General features: G+C 46.0%; 1 protein-coding gene across 3 annotated transcripts in view; it reads left to right on the plus strand.

Annotated features, from left to right (window-relative positions):
- Nucleotides 1–27890, plus strand: part of ATP11A (ATPase phospholipid transporting 11A) — a 791426-nt gene that overhangs the window by 695113 nt on the left and 68423 nt on the right. For all 3 annotated transcript variants that reach the window (XM_085622216.1, XM_085622218.1, XM_085622217.1), the window contains exon 25: nucleotides 23594–23729. In XM_085622216.1, the coding sequence (XP_085478342.1) occupies nucleotides 23594–23729 (136 nt within the window). The remainder of the gene's footprint in view (nucleotides 1–23593; nucleotides 23730–27890) is intronic.

Here is a 27890-nt window from a genome sequence, read left to right on the forward strand (position 1 = left end):
GGGTGCTGCAAATCGTCCGAAGGGGCTACTCCCTCCCCTTCGAGACGACCCCTCCAGCCATGCCACCGCAGCACCACCGTATCTCGGGGGATCATTTGAATCTTCTCCACGAGGAAGTTTCGGCCCTCTTGGCCAAGGGGGCCGTCGAGCGCGTTCCGAGCCCAGAAGTAGGTTGTGGTTGTTATTCCCACTACTTTCTGGTTCCCAAGAAGGGCAAAGGGGGCCTACGCCCTATCTTGGACCTCCGGAACGTCAATGCCTTCCTCCGGAAGGAAAGGTTCAAGATGTTAACTTTGGCTTAGGTTCTAGCTGCCCTAGACCCTGGAGACTGGATGGTAGCGTTGGACTTGCAGGACGCATATTTCCACATCCCCGTCCTGCCGGCCCACCGGCGTTACCTGCGGTTCACGGTGGGCCAAGAGCACTTTCAGTTTACCGTGCTCCCCTTCGGCCTCACCAGTGCCCCTCGGGTGTTCACGAAAGTGATGGCGGTGGTCGCAGCTCATCTACGCAGATCAGGGGTTCCAGTCTTCCCCTATCTCGACGACTGGTTGTTGAAGGCGGGCTCGCCCCAGACAGTCGTCTTCCACCTCCTGACTACGGCGGATCTCCTGCATTTGCTGGGATTTTCCATCAACGTGCCGAAGTCACACTTGAGTCCCTCTCAGAAGCTCCTCTTCATCGGAGCGGTTCTCGGTCGGCGCAGTTCCGGGTCTATCCGCCGGAACAGCGGGTCCGGGATATACAGACCCTGATTCCCATCTTTCGGCCTCTATCCTGGGTTTCGGTCAGGCTAGTGTTGCGGCTTCTGGGGCTGATGTCCTCCTGCATCCTACTAGTGCATCACGCCAGGCGGCGCATGCGGGCTCTGCAGTGGGACCTGAAGTTTCAGTGGGCCCAGCATCACGGCAACCTGTCCGACCATGTCTTGATCTCGGAGGGCACTGCACAGCAGTTGCAGTGGTGGCTCACGGACCGCGATTGGGTCAAGGGCAAGAGCCTCTCCCTTCCCCAACCGGAGCATGTCGTAGTGACGGATGCGTCCCTCCTGGGATGGGGTGGCCATATGGGAGAGGCGGAGATCAGAGGCCTCTGGTCTCCGGCGGAGTCTCGTCTCCACATCAACCTGTTGGAGTTGAGAGCGATCCGACTTGCACTGAAAGCCTTCCTTCCCTCTGTCAGGGGAAGTGTCGTGCAGGTGTTCACGGACAACACCACCGCCATGTGGTATTGCAACAAACAAGGCGGGGTGGGGTCGTGGACCCTTTGTCAGGAGGCTCTGCACCTCTGGACGTGGCTGGAACACCAGGGCGTCACCCTAGTGGTTCAACATCTGGCGGGCTCTCTGAACGCCAGAGCAGACGAACTCAGCCGCCGGTGCATGATGGATCACGAATGGCGTCTGAACTCCGAAGTGGCGCAAGGTCTCTTTCAGCAGTGGGGAGAGCCTTGGTTAGATCTATTCGCCACCGAAGAGAACGCGCAATGTCAGCAGTTCTGCGCGTTGGAATTTCCAAGGCGGCACTCGCTCGGCGACGCTTTTCGTCACGAGTGGAGTTGCGGTCTGTTGTACGCCTTTCCGCCTATACCACTTCTGCCCAGAGTGCTGAAGAAGATCAGGCACGACCGGGCCCAAGTCATCTTGGTGGCTCCGGATTGGGCACGAAGGTACTGGTATCCCGAGCTACTCAGTATGTTGACCGATCCCCCGATACGTCTGCCCCTTCGGGAGGATCTTCTGTCGCAGCAGCAGGGGACGGTCCTCCACCCGAACCTGTCCAGCCTCCACCTCCATGCGTGGAGATTGAGCGGCGGCAGTTGATGTCATTTGACTTGCCTCCTGAAGTCTGTTATATCATTCTGGCAGCCAGGCGTCCCTCCACAAAGACGGTATACGCCTGCCGGTGGAACAAATTTGTGGCATGGTGCACAGCAAAGGCTGTGGATCCCCTTTCCGCCCCTCATTCTGAGGTTCTACTGTTTCTTCTTTCTTTGGCCCGGCAGGGCTCTGCCCTGGGCACCCTGAAAGGTTATCTTGCTGCCATCTCTGCCTTCTTGCGGCTTCCTGATCAGCCTTCTCTTTTCAAGTCCCCTGTAGTTACACGCTTTCTAAAGGGCATTACTCACACGTTCCCTCCTGTCACTTTTGTAATGCCTCAGTGGGACTTGAATCTTGTTCTCACATTTCTAATGTGCGCTCCCTTTGAGCCTCTTCATAATTGTCCTCTTCGTCTGCTGACGCTTAAGACTGCTTTTCTGGTAGCCACCACCTCGGCTAGACGGGTGAGTGAGCTCCAGGCGTTATCTTCAAAGCCTCCTTTTCTCTCTGTTCATCCGGACAAGGTTGTCCTTCGGCCTCGTCCCTCTTTTCTTCCGAAAGTGGTGACTCCATTTCATCTTGGGCAGTCTGTCACCTTGCCCACCTTCTTTCCGCCTCCGCATCCTTCCAAAGAGGAAGAGAGGCTCCACCGTCTGGACCCAAAACGTGCGCTCTCCTTTTATTTGGACCGCACTAAGCAGTTCCGGGTGGACGACCAACTTTTCGTTGGATACGTGGGTGCTAAGAAGGGGAAAGCTGTGCACAAACGGACCATCTCTCGGTGGGTCGTTTTGTGCATCAAAATTTGTTACTCCTTGGCAAAAAAGGACCCTCCTGTTGGGCTGCGCGCCCATTCTACTCGGGCCACAGCGGCTACTACTGCTTTGGGACGGGGGGTCCCTTTGCAGGACATCTGTCAGGCGGCGACGTGGGCTTCGCTACACACGTTTGCCAGGCATTATTGCCTTGACAGCCAAGTCCGGAGGGATGGCTTCTTTGGCCGTTCTGTCCTCCAGGACTTTCTGGTTTGATCTTGGTTCGCAGACCCACCACCGGGGATGGTATTGCTTGGGTATCTATTCTAAGGTGAGGAATCTAACTAACTTGTTCCTTTCAGATGAACAAGTTACTTACCTTCGGTAACGATGTATCTGTAAGAAACATTAGTTAGTTAGATTCCTCACCGACCCACCCATCCTCCCCGTTCTGCGAACTGACATCTAGGGTTAAGGTTATCCTTTTCAGGCCCCTAGATTTTATTTTTGGCACCAGTGTCGGTCTTTGCATGGCTCTGCGTTCCTGGCGCGGAAAGCTATGTACAAGAACTGACGCCAGCGCACGAGGGCGGCGTCTAAGTACTCCGACGACGTCATTCCGGCGCACGACGCCGACGACGGACGCGGAGCCGCAGACGACGCCTAGCGACGCGCAAGGGGTATTGCTGACGAAAAATCTTCCGGATCCAGTCTGACACCTGGGGATATTGTAAGGTGAGGAATCTAACTAACTAATGTTTCTTACAGATACATCGTTACCGAAAGTAAGTAACTTGTTCTTTTAAATGTAAGGAATAGGCAGAGGGGGGGGCCCTCTCTTTTTGGTCACAGTATGCCTAGGCTTTCGGGTGTCATCCTGCCTCAGGCCCATGGTTTGTGCTGCTTGCATTCTCTAGTCATGCCTTGCCTATGCTGTCCTATTCCCACCTACCTGCACTCGTTGGGGGCTACCCTGGTTGTACAGATACTGTATCTTTCATGTTCGTCCACGGCATTACCCTATATATGTCCCAGAAATCAACATGTCTATTCTCTCTCTCTCTCTCCCCCCTCTCTCTCTTCCCCCTCCTCTCTCTCTCCCCATCTCTCTCTCTCGCCACCCCCCTCTCTCTCTGCTCCTCCTATCATGGTATAACCTTGCCTGTGTTACCCCATCTTACTCTGGATTCCTCGCTGGCCTGAATGTCTGCATGCAGAGGCCCCCTGTTCTCACCACATTAAATACGGCAATTCATCAAGGGCTGGCCTGTCAGACTTATGCAGAATGTGTATAGGAAGGGAAAGTAGCCGAACTCTTGCTGAAATCTCGGGAGCCTGCCTGAAGGAACAGACACAAATGCCAGAGTCCATCAAGCACGCCCTAGCAGCAGCAAACTGGGATCGGAATTTTACAAGCTGCCCTGAGTGACTGTAAACACACGTCTGCCTCCATTTCTGAGCGCTCTGTGACGTGAACTGAGGCGGCTGTTCAGGCTGGAACAAGAGGATTTAATGCCAGGTAGGACAACAGTTGAAACAACAAAAGAAAATGTAAACAGTCACTTCTTCAGCAAGCCAGAGGGTCTTGCATGGGGACACTGATTACTGCTGAACAAGTATGCCCCATGAAGGAGGAAGAGAAGTGGAAAGCAGTCAAGGCAGGCGAGCTTGGCAGAAGCTGCATAAACTTTAAAAGGACTAGATTTCACCTACTCTTGGTAGGCCAACGTAATCCTAAATTTGAGCAGCGGGTTGTGCCGCAAGCCCACTTCCATGGCTCTCAAATGAGACCGAGCCCTGGCCAGCTAGTCGCTCCGATCCGACCCAGACTGGTACCCTGCACATGACAGCGGGAGAGACAAAGCCTTAGTAGGTTCCTGCCCTGACAACGCACAAGCGAATCGGCTTGCCTCATCTCACCCTTCCATCCTCACCCCTCCATCCAGGCCAGCCAAAACGTTTCATACATCCCAGAGATGAGACCCCTGCTCTTTCTAGCCTCCTCTTGGCCTTCTGGAATCTCCTCTCAGAACAAATCCCACTTTCATTATTAGTAACAAATGACATTTCAGGGTAAGAAAGGCCAGCAGCATGGCACAGATCTGGTAGGAAAGCAGCATGGCACAGATTTGGTAGGGCAGCAGCATGGCACAGATTTGGTAGGTCAGCATGGCACAGATTTGGTAGGGCAGCACAGCACAGATTTAGTAGGGCAGCACGGCACAGATTTAGTAGGGCAGCACGGCACAGATTTAGTAGGGCAGCACGGCACAGATTTAGTAGGGCAGCAGCATGGCACAGAATTGGTAGTTCTCAGTTTGTTAAGCCCTCTGAATGTCAGCTTCACCAGCTGAGTGTGTTGATGGAGTCTATTGTATCCGCCTTTATCAGCATTAGAAGATGAAAACATTCTGAGGCCTGCCAGCCAAGAAAAATCTAACTACCTCCACCACATTAAGGGTGGCTACAATGTCTGAGGCTATCCTTGCTGACTCCTGGGTGGGCCCCATCCTGCTGACCCCTGGCATTGTGGCGACAGGACCTGCTATCTGCCTTTATCAGCCTTAGGAGATGAAACCATGCTATTCTTGCTGACTACTTGGGGGGGGGGCTTCCTGCTGAACACCATATATTGTGCAGCACGGTAAAAAGGCTCTTGGCAAACTTTTCCTTGAAGGGCTGCTTGCTGTTGGAACAGCATTATAAGCCAGCGGTTCGTGGGCCATGACCCGGACGAGAAAGGTCATAAATTGTCTGGACCAGGGTCTGAATCGGACTACATTAACTGTACATGTATTCTAAAAATCTAGCAGCAGGCCCGGCCCTTATGGTCCCGTCCTGCAACAGGGTAGACTGGACCTAATACAGCAGCTTCGTAATCTTTGGAACCATGTTACCTAACACCTAATTTATTTATTTAACATAGTTTTGCATCTTGACCAATTGCAGGATTTCGCGCAATTTTCAGTGCAAATCTGACATGAGATGAGGGGTCAGGGGTGAGTGTGTGTAAGTAAGACGTCTTTCCCAGGGGGTGTCCATAGACAAGCCTGTTAGCCAATGTAAAACGAAGCATTGGGCGGGCAGCTCTTCACCGACTAGTCTCTATGATTTAACATCTCATTAGCTCAGCCAAAGAGAATTCACAGATCTGTGAGGGCAGCGCTATCAGCCATCTTGGCGCGTCACTTTCCCAGTAATTTTCAACAGGTGATGAAAGGTGGAGAAGGTTAACTGCTTGCCCAATGCCCAGGATAACACAATGTGGTCAACTGTGTGAACGTTGGGATTTGAACCCTGGTTCTCCGTTCATGCTGCCTTCTTTTTCTATGCTAATGATGCCTTGCTGTTGTTTCACCCCTTTTAAGAGCCCCTGCAGCTCCACTCTGCCTATTGCTTAAAGATTCAGCCCCCCCCCCCGAAATCAGCTCCACAGCCTCCACTCTGCCTAAGTGCCTTGCTTAAAGATTCAGCCCCCCCCCCCCACCCCCCGCCCGAAATTTGGCTCTAGTTACGCCTCTGACTCGAAGGCATCTGTCTACTCACTGGCAGCGCAACAGCAGGCAGCTCATCGCGTGCAGCAGCATTGCTTACAATAAAATGCTTGAGGTCATGTTTCCTTTGCATGGGTTGCCGATGAGCAGCAAGTGGTGCCATGGTAGGGACCTGGCCTCAGAAGTACAGTAGAAATAGGGTTTCCGTTTGACTTAGCATGTTTAACAGTTTATATATCTCTCTGTAGTACGCCCTTCAATTAAGCATGATTCATTGAGCATAGGAAAGCGCAAAAATGTATAACTAATACTAACAGAATAAATCTGCAGTGGAGACAGTGGCAGGGTCCCATGCCCGGCCGGCGGCCGGATTCCATTAACCACCACCCCACCACCCAAATCTCTGAGGCGCTCCACTCAATCCGACCTCAGCTGAGGCTGAGCGGCCCCAGGGCAGTGGAAGGCCGTTTCGGACCACTATCCTGACCTGCCTCCTCCTCGGACATAATTTCTCACCTTAGGCCTGCAGCTTCGGAGGAGGCGAGCGGGCAGCAGAGAAGACAGGGCGACTGGGCGAGACTAGCCACCAGGCAGGAGCTAGTAGTAGTACTCTACTACAATAATTAAATTATCCTGGCACGTCGGCGGCCTCCGCACCCTTCCCTTCTCAGTCAGTAACTACTAAGTCACGCGCACTTTTAAATTACAATGCGCATGACAATGGCACGATTTTAAGCCCCGCCCCCACCCTGAAGATCATCATCGCGGCACCGCGCAGGCAGAAGTATTGACAACAACTTCTACGCGCCGGCGCCGCCACGCCACGTCCATGCATGCACCATTTTAATTATGAAGACAGAGCCTGAGCCGGCCCCGCCCGGGCGTACGTACTGCGCACCAACTATTGTTTAAATTAATTTTAAAAGGCTTCCTTAGGCAGGCCGGCGCCGACAGGGCGTGCGCACGCACTTGGCACAATAATTATGAAGAGCAAGGCTTGGTGGCCGTCACATTGATTGGCAATGGCAAGCATGCAACGTTTAATTAATTATGAGGACTCGGGGGGGGGGGGGGGGCGAGGCAGACCGAGCGTGCGGTGCGGCATGCGCGCAGTTTTGAGCACCATAAGGGGGCCCCTGGAGCGTGGGGGCCCCGAGGAGGCAGACTGTGCGTGTGGCGTGCACACAGTTTTGCCCGTCTCCCATTGTGAGGGGGCCCCTGGAGCGTGGGGGGGCCCGAGGAGGCAGACCGTGCGTGCGGCGTGCACACAGTTTTGCCCGTCTCCCATTGTGAGGGGGACCCTGGAGCGTGGGGGCCCCGAGGAGGCAGACGCGGCGGGCGCACAGTTTTGAGCATTTATTTCCGAAAACTTTTGAGGCAGAGGCTTGCCTTGCTCTTGCAGCCGTCTCCCAGACCCAGAGTGAGGGGGCCCCTGGAGCGTGGGGGCCCCCCCGCACCGCGGGGGCTGCGGGGGCCTGTGTTACGCCCCTGCCAACATTAAGCTTCAATTATGACAAGATTCTCTTAGCTATTTGTGAAAATTCACCCGAGAAAACACCCGGCCCTGACAGAGTACCCATAGACCTTATTAAATGCAATATAGAATTGTGGGCTCCAATATTTTAAAACAATTTTCTGTACTACTGAGCTACCTGTTTCTTGGTTGGCTTCCATTATAGTCCCTATTTTCAAGACAGTTAATAGAATGAAACTGCAAGGCTATAGACCAATTTCCCTTATTGATTCATCAGTTAGAGTTATCGTGAGAGTAGTTTTTAATAGAATTCGGGCATGGGCTACTGAGAATAATGTTTTAAGGCTCTGTCAGTTTGGTTTTAGAGAGTGTCTAGGCACAGTGGTGCAATGCCTAGACCTCAAACTATTATTAGTCAAATATACCATTGTGTCATGTATCCCAGTGTAGCATTTGTCGACCTTTATAGTGCATTCAACAAGGGCAGCCGGTCCAAGCTGTGGCTTTTTTTAATCCGATATGGATCTCGTCCCAGCATTTGTTAATTTTCTCTTTGATTTTCAGTGTAATCATACTGCTGTGGTAAGATTCAGCCCCATTCGGGAGTTATCCGACTCGTTCACTTTAGAAAGAGGTGTTCATCAAAGCTGTATACTTGCCCCACTTTTATTTATTCTGTATATAAATAAACTTAGGACCAGATGTACGACCCAACAATTTGTGTCTCGCAAATTGCGTCGCATTTGCGACTTGCAAATTAGGATGTATAACAGTGTCTCAGACACTGTTTGCGATTCCTAATGGGGTCGCAAATTGCAAGCCTCATGACTGGGACTGCTTTTAAATAAAGCAGTTTATTTTTTAAATGCATCCCGTTTTCCTTAAAGGAAAACGGGATGCATTTAAAAAGCAAAATTAATCTTTTCAGTTTAATTTTTTTAGGGGCAGGCAGTGGTCCCTGGGACCACTGACTGCTCTTGAAAAATATTTTCTCACATACTCACAAAGGGGAAGGACCCCTACTTGAAGTAGGTGGTAAACTGCGAGTGTTTTGCGGTTGCAAAACGACTTGTACATGGCATGGTGAACCGCTATTAGGAAGGGACGCCCCTTCTTAATAGCAGGAGTCGCAAATGCTATTTTGAGAGTCAGTGACTCGCAAAATAGCATTTGTACATGCCATTACCCTTTTTTGCGGTTGCAAACGGGAGGATCTCCCGTTTACGGCCGCAAAAAAGGGTCGTACATCTGGCGCTATATTCATTTTTGGTGAACAGCTGTGTCAATGGTTCTATGGTGAATGGTAAACCCCTACCTGTTTTACTATACACAGATGATACTGGCCCACACTACCAGGGTGCCGAGGGATTTTCCTGGCAGTTTTTACAAATTTTATAATGAGTCTAGCTCTTGACACTGAATTCACCAAATCTCAGAGAAAGCCTTGTGGACCCAATAGTTCTAATCTGCATACATGTATTTATTTTAAATATTTGTATTATTTTTTAATAAAACAAACAACACAGCAGGTGCATTTTAGTCCGAGTCCATTGAATATGGCCAACAAGAGTTACAAGAAGCAGTGATACAAAGCAAACAGTGTCATGTTCGTCCTTCCTACCCCCCTTAGTGTCGTCCACCCCCGTATTAATGATCTCCTGAGTCCCTCAGCTAGGTATGTGTCTGGCGTAGTGTACCCCCTGCCCCCCTGGCGGTTCATGTGGCGTGCAATACTGTAGTGTCTTCCTCCTCCATCTCTAGGTGATAGTAATTCAGCCATGGCTGCCAGATTTTCTTAAACTTTCATGGGCATCCCCTTGCTTTGTATACCGTCTTTTTGGCTCCCATGTACATGTCTATGTCAGTGCGCCACTCTTTCAAGGTGGGAATTTCTGGTCTCCCCCAATATTTTGCTATGTTGCGTTTAGCTACTCTGAGGCCTAAGTTACAGAGCAGGAGTTGATACCTTGTAATATCGACCTCCGTGTGGATGCGTGTCCAGTAGCCACGAATTTGCTGGCAGTCCCATAGAGTGTGTATGAAGGAGCCGCGCTCTGTTCTGCAGCATAGACACTCTGGCATCTCCACCCTGCCCATCGCATTTAATTTTGCCCTATCATAGTATACTGTATAAAGAATTTTAAACTGGACCAGTCATAGTCTAAGCTTTATCGCCACCCCCCTAGGGTGCATTAGGGCCGCCTCCCAATCAGTGTCATCTAATTTGCCTACAAAGTCCTCCCACTTACCCCGAAGTGTTAGTAGATTATCGGGTACATTGTTTATCAGGGTTTTATATGTCCAGGAGACAGCTTTCTACATACATTTATTTAAACAGCAGCAGGTTAGAAAAGGTTTCCAACTTTTCGGACCTTGTGTTAACCTTGGATTCTTCCTCTTCTTCTGTGTCTGTAAGATATCTAAAATGTAATCAAGCAGTGGCTACTCTGTTCAATTTATCAACATTATTAGGGGATAAACCTATTATCCCAATGCAAGAAATGCATAAACTACAATGTGTACCATTTGCAACTTATGGAGTTGTGGTATTAGGATATTGCAATACCTCTCCTCTTCAAGTGTAAGCAAATTGTTTCTATCGGCGCCCTCTCTACTTACCACTTAGCCCCTCACAGTATCTGTGTCATGAGGAGCTCGGTCGTAATTACTCGGAGGATTTTATTAAACATGGCCCCTTAATGCTATGGATATCTATTTAGCTAAGCCTCCAAGCCACTCTTAACCAGTTAATCATTAATGTCTGTTTAACCTGTGATAAACATTTGAAAATGTCATGGCTATCACATGTCAAAGAGAACTTGTAGAAGTTGGGCCACTTGTCCCTGTTTGAAAATCCTTCTTCAAATTTGTTTGAAAGAAAAGGGATGGGTCTAATGGTGTTTTTAGAAAATATGTGTTTGCCATGGAAGGATATGAATTGTATAAACCTTCATTAGGAAATTATACCACCATACAAACTTGCTCTGGTATTGAGCCCTATTTGAAGTTGTTGTCGGATCATTGGGAAATGGATCTACCATTTAGATTCCTATCCGGAACGTTTCTTAACCTCTAGTGCTTCTCTTTAAGGCACTACATTAGCTGTAGTATTTGTACATGACTTTGCTAAAGTGTATCAAGCTAGACTTAACTACACTTTGCAAATATTATCAAGATTTTACTAAACAGTTTTTGTTAGATGTGTTACGGCAACATCATTTTACGAATTGTACAGTGGCCTTGTGTGGTTTGTTACAGATGCTCATTGATGATGTTTGTTTTACTGTCTGATCTTTTTTTAAATCTATTGTACGCCACCACAACTCGATGCTTTTTTAATTCTTTCATAATGTTTTTTAATTTTCTGCACTTTTTATGAATGTCTTTGGTATATGAAATAAAACAAATTTGACTTTTGTGTAATTCATAGATAACCTGTATCACCAAACTACTTCCTTAGTGCTTCTAGCACTGCACTGTAGCAAGAACAAATTCAAGATTAAAATAAATGTTAACAAACAATATTTCCATCATTTTTAGCTAATTGTTTGTTAACTTGAAGAATGTAAACCTCCAACTTAGTTTAGCTGTTGATGCTACCGTACCCCTTTATTCAATATTTTTAGCACTTGGGCGTACTCAGTCCTTGATGTTACAGCCTGTCATTTTATAAACATGTTGAGCCTGTAGAGTAAAATACATGCAAGGATCTTAAGAACAAGGTACACTTCACAAACATACGTTATTTTCTTGGTGTTTCTGTATTTTCATTGCAAGTAATTTCAGATGAAAATATTTAGAACCATCAATACCATGAAAGTAGAATCCATTAGGAGAATGCGTTGTCATTAACAATTCAAATTGTCTGACATTTATTGCATCACAAAGGTATAATTAGTAACTTGCTTTATGAATAAATTGTATGAAAATGTTATGAAAAAAATGTTCAGGATTTGCTTAGGATTGCAATTATTGCTGTAGTTATTTGTTTTTAAATGCCTGTAAAATTCTTCCTGTAATTAATCTGGGCTATGGTCCCAGGTGCAAAGCAATAGTTAAATAAGTTGTCTAGCAATAAATATTTCATAGATAAAAATACTTAAATAATTTCCTGTGGTCAAGTTGGGAGTCCCACAGTAACATAACGGTAGCAGAAAGCCCAAATATCCATAGAAAGGAAAAGATTCACTTCAGTACCCTTTTCAACTGATTAGAAATTAATGACTTAAGTCCAACTAGCAAGGTACGAGCAGACTGAACTCCTTGCCCCAGGAGACCCCCATGCCTTAGATTTTCAAGTGCACATCATGTGGAGGTGAGTCCCTTTTTGAGCTCTGCTCTAAAACATTCTTAGTTCTTTTGTTTACAGCTTCTACTTATCACTCACAAGGTAATAGTTCAACCCAGGGCATTTCTTCTTTTGAGTCCACAAACCTGCCTCGCAGCTCAGTGGAATTACAGGTTTTTTTCTATCAGAACAGCAGACTTTAAGTTAGGAATGCTAGACCTGCCACACCTTTCCACCAAAACCATCAGTGACTCTGATGGACACGTTCTTCAATGATTACAGAGCAAGAAAGCTTCAGAAGTGGCCTCTTCACACAAGCAGTCTTCCTCTAAGAGAAGGAACCCCTTCGGAAAACACCGGAGAGCTAAAAAAATCTGAGCAAATGCTAACAAACAGCAAACCTGGACTTCGGATGAACCGCCCAGAAAGGTAAAAAAATAGTCTGACAAATTGTCAGACTGACTGAGTCAAGTGTTTCCTGAGGCACTGCTTGCTGAGAAAAAGGCTTCAAAATCTTTTTGAACAAAAGTACTGACCATCATCACTCCGTTCACAGCATGAACTGTTGCAATTCCTGTAAAGAAACCACCATTGACGACTATACCGTCAGCACTACTAGTCATTAAACTATCTTCAACTGGAACTCTGTAGTTGACAATACCTGCCGTTCTTCAGTCAACAAAGTCCTAAATGACAAATGTCAACAGCTACCAATTGGCCAGTGTGGTCAATTCAATTGAAACACAAGTTAAGGTAGCTACTGCCCGACTGACTCCCCTGAAGCCACAGGATAAGTGTCCAAGCAAGGTTTCACTGTTTCACCTGTTTTAAGGGCCCTTTTAGTATGGCTATTAGTCCTCCATGTCAAACGCAAGTATGACTTTGACTGGGTATACCAGTATGGACATTGGAAACTTCAGAAACATCAGTCTGGCAGATATATGATAGAGACATCTTGTCTCGGATTCATTACCTTTAAAAATTCCCCAGGCCTCCGACTGGATGCAGAAAAAGGAGTACCTTTGCATGTGGGTAGGTGGCGTCGTTCAGCTCCGTATCAGTGTCGTCCACGCCGGAAGTGAAGGGCTACTCCTCAGTCACTTTTTGTCAAAACTTTTTTGAGAATATATTCCCTGGCAATGACAAGGATGTTCCCTAAGAAACCTACGGGTTTCCAGAAAGGTGGGGCCTGTCACAGGCCGATGTCAGGTCCGCTCAGCGCCTCCCTGACTTTCCTGGAGATGGAGTGACACCCACCCAACTAAAATAGTTCTATGAGGCCATGCACCTCATATTGGGGTAGCCCAACCCCTGTGGAGCGCCTTTGGACCCCCCAATGGATTCCTACCAACGGGTTTGTCCTCTCCGCCAGTCGGCCCCCTTTTATGCTATGCCGATCCGGAGAGGTGCCGAATGCGAACCCACGACCTTCCTCGGCGGCTGCTCAGTACCTATGTTTCTTGGTTATGCCAATGACCCACAGTGGTGCCAGCCTCATTGTCATTCCCGACTACGACACGGAGCCTTATAGGCATCGACCAATGCTGGCTCTGGCACTGACGGGGACTATGCTTTACAATTTGAAGCCAGTGCCTTTTTCCATTCAAGAGGCCTGGGAAGGTAGACAAATGGGAGGGTATGAAGACCCTTGATGACACAGAGGACAACTGGTATGAGGAACTGGAGGATGCCAGTCGGTTAAACACACAAGCACCTCACTAGCTTGGTCTCTCCCCCTACCACGGCTACAGAGGAGGGTGCCTCATTCGCAGTGGTGGTGTGAAGGGCAGCTGAGTTCTTGGGCCTTCAGTTGTCCACAGGGGCAGTTAAGATGAACATATTGACATAGGTGCTTCTGCAGGGAGTTGCCCCCTCTGAACCCTAACTCCCAGTTAATGAAGCTCTTACCGATGTTCCACTTGGGGCCTTGTCCAAGACCTGCTTGTGGGCTCCTGTGCACAATCAGTTGCCCGACACCATCGCCCGCTCTAGTTTCCTCACCAAGCATACCACTCTGGAGAGCTTGGTTGTCCAAGCCTCCACTTCTAGGGTCAACCCTGGCGTGTTCCCTACCACTCCAAGAGGCTGAATACCTTCGGTAAGTGGATGTTTTCTTCCTCCAGCCTAGTACTGCGGTCGGTGAACACCGCGTGCCTCTTGTGTCAAGACACACATATGATCTGGGACACAATTGCACAAGTGCTGCCCATGATCTGAGGAGACTCAAGCCATTTTGTCGTTTGCAATTGCAGACGGCAGAGACGCAGTGAGGTTCGTTGGCAGATGTGGACTAGATCTTACCGACTCACTGGGCACAGAGCAATTTCATCATCGGTGGCCCTTTTTGGGGGCTTTCCAAGCTTTGCTCATGGACCTGCTCTTTGATGGCACTCGCCTTTTTGGTGCGAAGGCGGACTCCGCGCTTTAAGAATAGCAGAGCTAAGGCCAGGTCCTTGGGCCTATCCATGGCCCCTCACCAAACCCAGTCTGCCTTCTGCCTCTTACTTGGCTATGGAAGGAGCTCACAGTTGCGTTCCTTCCCACCTAGCCACCACAGTCAGCAGACTTCCAAGACTTTTTGTGGCGGAGGGTGCGGTTCCCACAAACCATGTGGGGCCACTAACCAGAGGTGGGCCCAGTCCACCGCCAACCCGATCAGATGCAGCTTCCAAGCCCCTTTAGTGTTCCCTCATACTCACATGGGCAACCAGTGGTGGCCAGAATGCACCATCACCTGCATCACTGGCATTCGATAACATCTGACAAATGGTATTTACAGATAGTCCAAAGAGGCTAAGTCCAAAGAGGCTACACCATCCCCTTTCTGGACACCCTTCCACCCAACCGGCTGACAGAGAACCATCTTGCCTTGCACCATCAGGAAGTGTTGGCTCTCTTGTCCAAGGGATCTATCGAGAAGGTACCGGCATCAAAAGTAGGTTGTCGTTGCTATTCCCACTACTTTCTGGTTCCCAAGAAGGACAGAGTCCTACGTCCTATTCTATACCTGCACCTTCTCAACTTCTTCCTGAAAAAGGAGAAGTTCAAAATGCTCATATTAGCTCGAAGTCCTGTCTTCCCTGGACCCTGGAGACTGGATGGTAACACTGAACTTGCAGTGCGCATATTTCCACATTTCCCGTCCTGCCTGTTCACAGGCGTTACCTGCGGTTTACAGTAGGCCAAGGGCACTTTCAGTTTGCAGTGCTCCCTTTCGGCCTCACCAGTGTCCCTAGAGTGTTCGCGAAAGTGATGCACTGGTTGCAGTACATCTGGGGTTCCAGTCTTCCTCTACATCAGTGATAATCTGTTGAAGGCGGGCTAGCCCCAGGGAGTCGCCCCCACCTCCAGACTACAGCAGACATCCTTCATTGGCTGGGGTTCAGACTACGGCAGACATCCTGCATTGGTTGGGGTTCATTATAAATGGGCCATAGTCACACCTGACTCTCCCTTTCATTGGAGCTATTCTGACACAGTGCAGTTTCTGGCCTATCCTTCTGAATAACGAGTCCAGGATGTTGGGGCGATGATACCAATGTTTCAGCCTCTATCCTGTTGGGTCTCATGGTTTCCTGCATCCTGATACTTACACATATCAGTTGGCATATACAGGCTCTGCAGTGGGACATAAAGTTCCAGTGGGCACAGAATCAGGGCAGTCTCTCCAACATGGTCAAGATCTCAGAGGGAACTGCAAAAGACCTGCAGTGGCAGCTCACCTTGATTGGATCAGCAGCAGACCCCTCTCCATATCCCCAGCCACAGGTGACTGTAGTGACAGATGCATCACTCCTGGGCTGCGGCGGCCATCTGGGAGTGGTGGAGATCTGAGTACTGGTCTGCAGCAGAGTCCAGGCTCCGCATCAACCTGTTGGAGCTTTGGGCGATCTGATTGGCATTGAAATCCTTTCTTCCCTCACTCACGGGAAGTCTAGTGCGGGTGTTCATGGACAAAACCGCTGCCATGTGGTACTGCAGAAAACAGGGAGGGGGGATCGTGGACCTTTTGTCAAGAGGCCCTGCATCTCTGGACTGCTGGAACATCATGGCATTTCCCTAGTGGTTCTACACCTGGCGGACTCTCTGAACGTCAGAGTGGACACACTCAGCCAAAAATGCTTAAAGGATCACGAATGGCGTCTCCATCCGGAGGTGGTGCAAGGTCTCTTTCAGCAGTGGGGAGAGCCTTGGTTAGATCTGTTAAACACAGTGAGAACGTGCAATGTGAGCAGTTCTGCACATTTGAGTTTCCAAGGCGACTCTCGCTCTGAGACGCTTTTTGTCTTAATTGGAACTTTGGCCTGCTGTACACCTTTCTGCCAATACCACTTTTGCCCAGAGTTCTCATAAAGGTCAGGAACAACCAGGCCCAAGTCCTCATTCTGGCTCTGGACTGGGCTTGGAGAGTCTGGTATCCCAAGCTGTTGAGCACATAAATCGGTCCCCCGATCAGGCTGTCCCTTTGGGAGGATCTCCTAACGCCTTTCTGCAGCTGCCAGATCAGCCCTCCCTCTTCAAGTCCCCTGTTGTAAATAGCTTCCTTAAAGGTCTGCAGCACGTTTCCTCCATCTCCCTTTGTTATGTCTCAGTGGGACCATAACTTGGTTCTTACCTTTCTAATATGTGCTCCCTATAGGCCACTTCATACCTGCCTTCTTAGGCTCCTCACCATCAAGATAGCCTTTCTGGTGGTAATTACATCTGCCCGGAGGGTCAGGGAACTACAGGCGCTGTTATCTCAGCCTCTGTACATTTCTTTTTTTCCCAGTCAAACTTTTTCTTCGGACTCGAGCATCCTTCTTGCCGAAGGTATTCATCCAGTCCCACGTAGGCTGTCCATCACTTATATGCGCCGCCTCAACACCTCTAAGAAAGAGGACAGAAGTGAATCATCTCCTGATGGATTGCACACTGCATTAAGATCTGCTACGCACTGGCCAAGAAGCAACCCCAAAGGGTTTCCTTGCTCATTCCACCAGAGCAGAGGCTGCGTCCACTGCATTAGCACGCGGAGTACCGGTACTGGACATCTGCCAGGCAGCAACATGGGGCTCACTGCACATGTTCACCGAACACTACTGCCTGAACAGTCGTCGGGATGGGCACTTTGATCAACAATCAAGACCTGACTTGATGGACAAATACCCTAAAATCCCAGACACTAGAGGGGTCTATAAAGTTTCCTAATGACTCCTCCAACGGTACAGTTTAGTACCGCTACTTCAAGTGTCTATATGTCCAAATTTCAAACATAAAGTCAATATACTGCAGTTATAGAATTCCCAACAAAATTTGATTAGAGAAAATCAGAAAAAAATGTGAAAATGGAGAGAAAGCACCTCACGGTAGTAACACCAAGGGGGGCTTGCTAGTTGGTACTCGCTAGCACACCCACTTATCATCATCGGTTGCTTTCTCTCCATGAAAAGGAAAGTGTTCCAACGTGAATTTTCACAGAAGTGAAGGAAAGAAATAGTGAAAGAAAGTAAAGTGGAGTTTACACTGTTAGTGCTAATGTCACACAAGTGCCTAACTGGTCCCCGTGAAAAAGGAAATGAAATACAATTCCCAACATTAATAAAAATGAGGTCCTACTCACTGGCTAAATTTAGCTTTATTCGGTGCTGTGAGCATGCTCAGTTTAAAAAAAATGATTCAACTCAGACCATTTTTACGTCCAAAACGCCAACATGTTTTGTTGCTACCAATTGGCGCAACTTCATCAGGGCTAAGGGGATGACCAGTCTTCACTTCTTTTAAAATGACCTCTTAATCGAGTTGTTGCCAGTGTCCTTCGTACCTGCAACCAACTCGTTAGGCAGCACGCGCCAAATAGTCACGTATCCGCCAGGTACCCACACTCAATTATCGCACCGCTACTGGAATCTGCTGGTGTTCCAAAGTCTCCGTGGACTGAGACTTTGGAACGCCAGCAGATTCCGGTAGCGGTGCCAAGCGTAAGTAGTCGCAGATTCCTTACTGGCCATCCCATTCTCCCTGCTCTGCGTACTGATTACATTGTGAGGGTCACATTTATGAGGGCCTTTGAAATTCACACCAGTTGTCAGTGTTCCACGTGGTTCTGCCTTTCTGGTCTGGAAAGTCGCAAAAAGAAACTGATGTCAGTGTGCTGGGGTAGCACTAATATGGGTACTGCGCACGTCACATCTGGCGTGGACAATGCCGAAGACGTGATTCCGATCAACGCCACCTAACGGGGCAGGGATACCTCTTGAAAATGTCATGATCCAGTCTGACCTTGGAGAATATCCTAAGGTAAGGAACCTGTGGCTTGATACAGTCTCTACCAGATAAGACATTACTGAAGGTACGTAACATGTTGATTATGATGACAATGGTGGTGATGAATCACACTGGAGGTATGGTTGTCCTCATTACAACGGGTCATATGATGAGTTCTACAAGGAACCACATAATTAGAGAGAGCAAGTTATGAGGCTTTCTGGAAATCTCACAATTGAATTAAGCAGATGTCAGACTTTTGTGTTAGGTTTCCAAAAACTCCTGTCACCACCCCACCTCCATCTCAGTCACACTGCTAAGTGACCAAGATCAGGGACAATGCCCTTGCAAAGGACCTCAGCCTCCTGCTGAATCTATTCTATTGCCACCACCAGATCCTCCGCGAAATAAGAATACATCGGATGTGATAACCATGGTGCATCATTTGCTGCAGCGGTCCGTGCAGGTAACAGCAGTGGGGCAGTGGAGCCAGGTAAACGGGGATTTCGAGGGACGATGCAGAGGGAAAATTAAATCAATAATCAATTTTCCCTCAGCATTGTTCTTCGAAATCCCCCTTACCCGGCCCCACCGCTGTTACCTGCACAGACCGCAGCTGACCCTTCTGATCAGTCTGATGAGCCTTTAAAACCTATTCAACCCCATGTGGATTCTCTGCCAGAGGGCATTGATTTTTACCATTCTCTGGTAGAGAGAGCCTCCAAAAGGTTTCAGTTACCTGGTACATTTATAGAAATGAACTATTTCCTAAACAATTTCAAGAATGCACCCTAGGAAATCTGTAAAAGTAATACCCAATATTGATTTTATTTGGCAAGAGGAAGTAACTAAAATGCAAGCTCCTGCATCTGTTCCAGCCAAGGTCTCTTGTATGGATAAAAAATATCAGGCACCAGATAATACTCCAGCTTGTCTGACTTGTCACCCTCAAGTTGACTCTGTAGTGAAGAAGGCAGCACAACAAAGGTCACACTGCCCCACTTCTCCCTGCTCTCCCCTCCTGACAGGGAAGGAAAGAAAATTAACAACATTTGGAAAGTGGGAGTCCACGCTAGCAGCTACTTCCATGAAGGCTGCTAGTGATTAGGCCATTGTGATAGAAATATGTGAACAGAAGTGGTACTGTATTTAGATTTTCCTCCAGAAGATATAAATGAGGCAACGAAAGGCATCCTAAGAGAGGGGGAGAAAGCACCAGTGGCTCTTAGAGACAAAGGGCTGGATTTAGCAACTCCAGGTTTCATGCATTAAGCAGGAGCTGCAGCTCTAAGATGTCCAAGTCGACTACGGTCAGCAGCTTTCCGACCCGAGGTACATCACTGCATAGTTGATATGCCGTCTAATGGAGAGCACCTGTTAGAACGCCATTTAGCTGAAGCTCTACAGAAAATAACATTGGACACTGCCTGATCTCTGGGTATTCTTCATCACAGATGTTGGCTCCTTTTCAGGATGCAAGAGGCAGGGGTATAACATCAGTCAAAGGAGTTTTTCAGCTCCAAAGGTCCCCATCATACCATCATAACAGTTACCTCATTTTCGACAGCCATATTACCAAACGCAGTAACAAACTTCTTTGTTCAAGTCACCTGTTGTGACTGGGTTCCTTAACGGTCTCCAACATATGTTTCCTCCAAGTCCATCCAACCGCAGTAACAAAGACTGGCTGCATCCTCTTCCTATGGCAAACTGCACTCCCGTAAGCAAGACAGAGGTCAATTTAAATGGGGCTTATCACCAAAGCACTGACAAGACTCGGGCATGGCTACTCCCAATATTTTGTCCCCTCCATTCAGGTTAGTGGAAAGAAGGATTTTGGCTTTCTATTGTCACTGGGAACAGGGGGTCTTAAATCTGGTCCAGTATGGTATGGACTTCCCGTGAAGGCTTTCACCTACCCCCACTTCAGAAAACCTCTTATCAACATTGCAAGGAGAGATTTTTTCTATGATGACCAAAGGAGCAATAGAGTCTGTCCCCAAATTCCAGTCAAGTAAAGGCATATAATCCAGATTTTTTTTAAATGGAAAGAGTTGGAAGAATGGCGACCCATTTTGCACTTCCGACAGCTCAACATATACTGTACAAACCACACACAGTCTTTCCGAATGATCATCGGGATGGCGAATACATAACATCATTGAGTTTGCAGGGCGCCTCTTTCTTTTCATATACCAATACATGGCAACCGCTCAGTCTCCAGTCGACACCCAGGATCTTGTCAAAGGGGAAGGTTCCTGTAGCGTTTTTTTTTTTTGCAGGAAAAAGGTTACATTTTTTTCATATCAAGATGATAGGCTGTTAACGCATGGCCTCTCAAAAAAGCAAAATCTTCAACAAAAGCATGCCTGTATCTTGATTCAATCTCTGCAACATGTTAAAGTCTCAGTGGACATGCACATTCGGTTTGTATGTACAATCCTATATACATCAACGAGGAAAATGTATCCATCAGAGCATAAAGTTCAGAAGTTGCACTCCCCCACATCACAATTTCAACTATTAATAAGCAAAGCAGTTCACAGCTTCATGTTCCTTTCAGGGATATGATGTCTGTGTCCTATTTACTGATTTCTCACTACACACTTTGTACTTTGCAAAAGGTGCTGGATACTAAATGGCCTCAGGTGTCTGGATCTTTCAAGTATCAAAACAAGAGCAGAATTAAAGACACTCTACAATGGTGGAATGTGCATTCCAATTAAGCCAGCAGGGTTTCCCTTTTGGCTGAAAGTAGCCATAACAATGGTGCAAGAAGAGCAACCCTTTCGTTCTTGAGAGGTCAGACAATATTACAGCCATGTTCTATGTAAACAACAATGCAGAATCAAGTTACTTGCTCTCTCAGAAGAGTCTCAAGATTAATGGAACTGGGCCATCAGTCACTGTCAGCGAGCATGTTCCAGTAGCAGACAACACATGGGCAAACCCATTCAGCAGAACAGCAAATGTAACCCACAAATGGGAAATGAACCAAGATGTAAAGAACATAAACTTTCATGGGTGGGGACATTGGGGACTGGATTTATTTGAAAAAACTCAGAAGAAGATATGCCGCTTCTTTGTTAGCTGGCAGTGGCGCACAGTGTCAACGTGCTTTCCATTACCTGGTTAAGGATATTTGCTTATGTCTTTTTGGCTGTTCCCCTCATTCCACGGGTAATCGGAAAGACGAAGAAAAAAACTTGCCTAGTGATTCTAGTGGCTCAGGTGTGTCATCTCCAGTATTGGTTTACAAATCTCCCTCTATCAGAAGACCCATGCAATCATCTGGGCAACCAGTAGGATCTACTTTCCAAAGAGGAAGGCCAGGTTTTTAATCGCAATTTGGGATATCTCAAATTGACGGCATGACTCCTGATTATAAGAAATTCTCTCATCTAGATATCTCATCAGAAGGTAGAGCAATCCTGCATCAAACCAAATGCCTTTCAGTTATTTAAATGTAACTGGACAAAAGGAAGAGATTCTGATTCCGGTGCTGCGTCAAACGTTCACATCTTTTATCCTTAGAACCACACTGAGTACGTCCTTATTACATTTAGCCGAAGCTGGCTTTAAACACCCTTCCATAAAAGTACACCTGGCAGCCATATCAAGGATTCAGCGCGCTTCAGACTATTCTGACTTGCTAGCTTCTAGAATCATCAAGCAAAGGTTTTTCAGAGCATTCTGCCGAAAAGGTCCCATCCTCAATATGGAAGCTGAACATAGTCCTTGCACTGCTCATGAAGCAACCCTTTGAGCACATAAATAGAGCAGATATTAAGCATGTTACATGGAAGACAGTATTACTTTGGGCCCTAACATCAGCCAGGGCAGTAAGTGAGATAAAAGCATTCACTATAAAGGAACCATATTTAAGCTTCCACTAAGAGGGGCTATTTCAAGGACAAATCTAAAAATCTATGTCAAAGGTACCATCTGATTTTCCTTTAAACAAACCTTTTGTACTTCAGTCTTAGAGTCTGGCAGACATTTACTTTGTCGCACATTTGATGGATATCCCTTTCACCTTATTACAAGTGCATGATATGCTAATGCTCTAGTAATAAGGCATATGGGATATCTATCATGTTTATGATAGAGTGCTTGTCTTCCATACTCTAAATTTGGCATTTGCTGAGAAGTATTTAGTTCCTATATTCAAATGTGTTTGAAATTTTATCGTGACATAATTAAATCTTTAAGAAAATCAGACCAATATTTCATAGCCTTTGCCCATCGTCAAAGTGGAAAGCCAATTTCTAAGCAAGGAATGTCAAGTCTGATTGTTTGGGTATTTCTGGGCAGGTCTCTACTGAAGACTTCTGTGTCTGTTTCATACCTGCCAACTTGAACAAAAATCTCACCGTGTGAGGAGTGGGTGGGGCCTTGGAGGGGCGGGTCCTTGTGCTGAGAACTACCTAAGAGGCACTTTTGCCACCACCCTGCTCCCCAGCCCCCTCCTCCAAAAACTAAAACAAAAAAGCTTGCTAAGGCTGGGACTGATATCCTAGGGTGTTTTCACACCCCTTAATGGACGTTGGCTGTTTAAAAGACTCTGAAAGCGAGCTGGAAATCCACTATTACATTTTCCCTGCCACTGTGTAATATCGGCTCCTTACCATGTGATGAAACCCGATATCGTGTATCACACTGTCCCGCCGTGTGAGTTGGCTGTTGGTTGGTCTGCTGCTTACTCCACAAGGAGTGTAGGTTCAGCTGTGGTACTGTATTCTGGTGACCGCTTTGTGATATTTGTAGGTCAGCAACATGGAAGAGGTGCCACACTTTTGTGAAGCACTTCTGCCTGGATTTGGAAGGGTTCAGCGACTCCGCTTTGGACAAAGCAGTTTTCTGTAATGTATTTTGTTAAAGTAAGCGTTGTTCTCCTTTCATCATCGGAATTAATAAATGTTTTACTTGACAATGTTTTTTAGTGTTTTTCCTTTACTATCCATATTGTATATCCATATTGTATATTGCACACTGATTGCTATTCTGATTCAAGCAGGTGAATCTCTGAACGATACAATGCTGAAGAAGATAAAAGTTATTTACCTGTAACTGCAGTTATCTAGTGTTGGTATGTTTCATGGATTAGCATGTGACACTCCCTCCTCCCCGGTCAGAGGTTTTTAGTTTTATCTTATCACGATTGTGCTACTGAAAATCTGAAGTATGATGGCCTCTGGAATGGTGGAGTTCAGTGTGCTTGCACCTCATTGGCTATACTTTGAGTCCTTTCGAATGAGGGGAAGAGACTACTGCAGTGGATGTTTTCCTCTGCGTTTCTGTGTAAATGTGGGCTTATTGCTATTGTACTGAAACTGAGGAACACCTGACTCCACAAAGTGAAATGATCCAAGCCAGTAAATCTCTGAAGGATACTAAGGTTGGAGAACTTCAGTTAAAGGTAAGTAGCTTTTGCTCACAATGGATGACAGTAACAACTTTTCTGTCCAGCGCTGTGCTTTTAGATCCTCATGAGTGGAATATCTATTTATTTTACAGGGATATTGCCAAGAATGCACTTCTCCGCTGGCGGTTGTTCATTTATTGGACATTCCTTGGTCTGTTTGACGCAGTGGTATTTTTCTTTGGTGCATATTTCTTGTTTGACAGTGTAACGATAACCAGCAATGGACAGGTGAGTGGTCAATCTGCTCTACATTTGCTGTTGTGTTCCTATAGTAAATGAGATGATATGGGGCGCTGCTACCCACTAATGAAATCAAAAGTGTGGCGCAAAACTGATGTAAAAGAAAGATGTGTTTTCTTGAGTTTGTCACACCAGACACAGGGCTGTTCGTTTTTGTTATTTTCTACTTAAAAATAAAGAGTGCTGAAACTTTTTGGAAAAATATTTAACATTTTTATTGTATTGATTCCCTTTCTTTTTATAAAGCAATCTCTATCTTTCACCTAACCTCAGCACTCCCTGTCTGATTACACTATGACGTGCTCACTGGCTGCACCTTTTTGACCTATTTTCTGTCTGTTGTTCCTTCTTCCTGACAGTTTTATTCTGTGTTTGATCCCATCTCCTCTCTGGCAGTTCATTCCTTAATAGACATAAAGGAGGGGATTTGGGGGTTTACTGATGTCTGGCACCCTAGAACTAGCTTCATGAGTTTCAGCTAAGCAACTGTGTTTCTACAGTTGCCCTCCAAGAGCGGTGCCCAAACAGTGGTTTTAAGAGTTAAATTGACTGCTTTAATTCCATTGATTTTAATTAAATTGTAAAAGCTATTTTCTTTCAAAGATTAGAGTTTTCAAAACAAGCATTCAGTGTGTACATCTAACATAGCTTCCATATATCAAATTGTTTTTTAGGGAATGTATTTAAGGACACGACTCTTCAGCAAGGCTAATGCGTTTATCATTTTTGTACATTTCCAATCTGATTCTTATGTTATTGTGTTCTCTTAAGAATTCTGTCCCAGAGACAAACACCATTTTTTACTTTCATCATCATCATTTGACTTTATTCGGTTTGTTTAAAACCATCAAAATATATACACAGACATTAATACGTATTGAGTAAGAAAATGAAATGAACGCTAAAACGTTGATTAAGATTGGAAGAATAATATGTATATACTGCGCCATAAATAAAATACTCATTACAATACGAACAATATATTTTAAGATGTATTTCCTAAAAAACATACTAGCCACACAGTTATGAAAGCGAACATTACGATAGCCAAAAATCCACTATACTTTGATACGCAACAGTTTTGTGACTATTCACATTGTAATGCAAACAGTTTGTATCGCTACCAGTTTGAGCTCTCATGTTCTCAAGGCTCTAGCCCGAATAGCCCAGCACCATCTCAAGTATTTGGCCACTGCGCAAACTATAGCTTCTCTAGTTTCTGTGCACAGTAGCCTAAGTGAAGTATAGTGCTGCCGGCAAGAAGAGATATGCTAGGGTCTCTTCCATGCCACAGCAAACAGGGCAAGGGTCACCACCAAGAGACTGAGGCTGCCACTTTACAGTGAACGACAAAATAGGCAATATGCCATATCGTAATTTGAGGAACAAAGATCTATCCTGTGGGGTCAACAGGAAATCAAGAAAGGGCCCAAAGGCACAATGCGGTTTAGGCAGAATAGCATCTGTCAAGCAGCTATGATCGTGACTTTGAAGTTCCATTTCAGTAACCCATTTCCAATATGCTTCTGTCAGCACCTCTCTGGATAGTGGTGGAGAGTCAAAACCCCAATATTTTCACTGACCAAGGGCCGTCAGTGTATCCTTGATAAAGGTCACCCATTTGATAATGGGAGATTTATCCAGGGTGACTATTTCTCTGAATCCCAAATAGTGCTCAATTGGGCCAGGTGTTTGCTTGAGTCTCCACCAAAGAAAGAAGGCCTTCAGTTTAACTTTTTGAGCCACCGGCTGCAGCCCTGAGTCATGGAATAGTGGGACAAGGGGGGTATTTATTGGAAGATTTACCAATGTACGCAGGAATTGATTTTCTGCTCTGCTAAGATCATTTACGCTAGAACATCCCAAATCTCTGTCCCATATACAACACTGGCCACTGCCTTAGCCCTATATAGTTTTAGGACATGTGACATCCTTTTGGCTTTTGCAGCTTTAAAAGGTCTGAGGGTGGCCGACGTATGATGGGTCAAACTCAGCGTACTTTTCCTCGTCTGTTGTGCCCAAGACATATTGCATTGCTACATGCTTAATTTTTCTTTTACAACACCCACACTTGAACCCAAAAATCCACTTATTCAAAATTGGCAATGTGCACACTTTCGTTTGAAGTAGTTCTGATCAGTTCGTACAATCGGATGGTTGTACATATTGTTTAAATCTTCTCCTAGGGAAAAGCTGTAGCCTAGCAAACATCGCCCACAATTTGGTTGCGGGACCCCTGGGCACTTTTATTGTACATACTACTGGCTTCAAAGAAAGGGTCGCCCATCTTCCTCAGAGACCCAGATTCTTCAGTAGCATACAGTTTCAAGCACGGTGGTGCATTGTGTATCTTTATATGTTTCATTCAGTTCTTAAGAACTCCTTGTGAATGTTGAGAATACCTGTATTCATGTACCTTTTCAGGACTAAAATGATATATTTCGAAAATCATGCAAGAGTAGACAAAAATATTGGAGAATGCTCTGTATTGAAATGCAGATTTGTTGTAATGGCTTGACTTTTTATCAAAATCTTTCACTTAATCAGAACACTCAAGAATTTTCAATATAATATTTGAAAAATGTCAGATCATAATAATATAAAGATTATAAAAACATGTAATAGATGTATTTATTACAATGTTTTCTCTGTATTAAACAATGCAATGCGGCCAGGATCAAGAAAATGATCATTCATATCTCAGTCAGGCCCGCTGGACATTTGACTCCAGTTTGGTTATTTCATCTTGCTTAAACTCTGTAAAGAGTGTCCTCGGACACCATATTATAAGGAGCTTTGAGAGTTCCCAGTGAATCATTGATGCTGTTTTGTATATATTTTGTTGCTAGTTTTCTGAATGTATTGGAATTTATTAATGTGTTTTGATATCGTACTTCTAATCTTAATATATCCCTAGCCATACCTATAAAGGAGGTTGGATCTAGGATTACTAGACTGGTTGAGTGCAATGGAACGACTCCCCAAGGCTGAGAAGGTATATTCTTCTTAAATTTGGAGCATGAAAGATGCTTCCTTTACAGATACAAAAGACTGCCAGGGGCAGATCCTTCTTTAAAGTCAAATGTAATTTCTCAATTTGAGCAAGAACAGCCCTTGAATGAGGATATTTCTTGGGAGAGGGTGTTCTGAATTATGAATAGGAGTCTGAGAACCCCAGTGGAGATGTTGTTCGTAGGGGTGGGCGCACTTTGCATAATTTTGCGTATTGTAATTACGTACAATTTCTACAGAATGGTGCAAAATTATGCGTAATTACGAGAAATGCATTTCACACTCCCAAAAATTCCCACGCTGTCCATTTGGATAAAAATTCTATTAAAAAATTTGACTTTGATTTGATTTATAGTTGCTCACGTTAAAACACTACGGCTTACATTTGAGTTTGCAATTGTTCACCTAAAAAATTATCCTAATGGTCGGCTCGGGTAAAAAATCTACCTGAAATGTTTTTTGACTAACCACGTTGAAGGAACTGCTGCTCACATTTGAAACACTGCTGTTCTTCTTCGGATTTGTAGTTTCGTGCTCAAAAATTGCCCGAAGGGTCCACATAGATCAAAAAAATCTATCTGAAATCCCTTCACATTCAAAAAGTACCCGAATGGTACATCTCCCGTTAAACTTTCTCCCCGAAATCATAATCTCTGTACTTGTGCATAAATTGTGATACGTCAAATTACCAAAATCACTCGCAATTACAATTTTGCTCTGGCCTTGCTGTTTCCCCCACTTCAGGGGAATATAGACAAGCAGAGGATGTCCATTTCTGCATTCACATGATAAGTCAATTGTCATGTAAATGAATACGGGGTGAATACTTGTACAAATAAGAAGCAACAAAATTTCACACTCTACGTCCCCTTGACCAGTAGAGGACAAGTTTGCGTTCCGTGGAACAGGCCTTTGCCAACGATATAGTACAGAATCTATGTGTGCCATTTGAAGGATCGACTATTGCCTCTGAAGTATGAGGACCCCTACAAATTTGGCGAATTGTTAATAAATGCACCCTACATTTTATGGAAGCTCTGAGCATAGGTTCTGATTGCCCTTTTTGATGCCAAAGTGTTAGAAATGTCTCTTGGGAACTTAGCAGAAATCCATTCTGCCCCGCTTACCCCTACCAGT

The sequence above is a fragment of the Triturus cristatus genome, chromosome 8 (assembly GCF_964204655.1).
Source record: "Triturus cristatus chromosome 8, aTriCri1.1, whole genome shotgun sequence".
In the NCBI taxonomy this organism is placed as follows: Eukaryota; Metazoa; Chordata; class Amphibia; order Caudata; family Salamandridae; genus Triturus; species Triturus cristatus.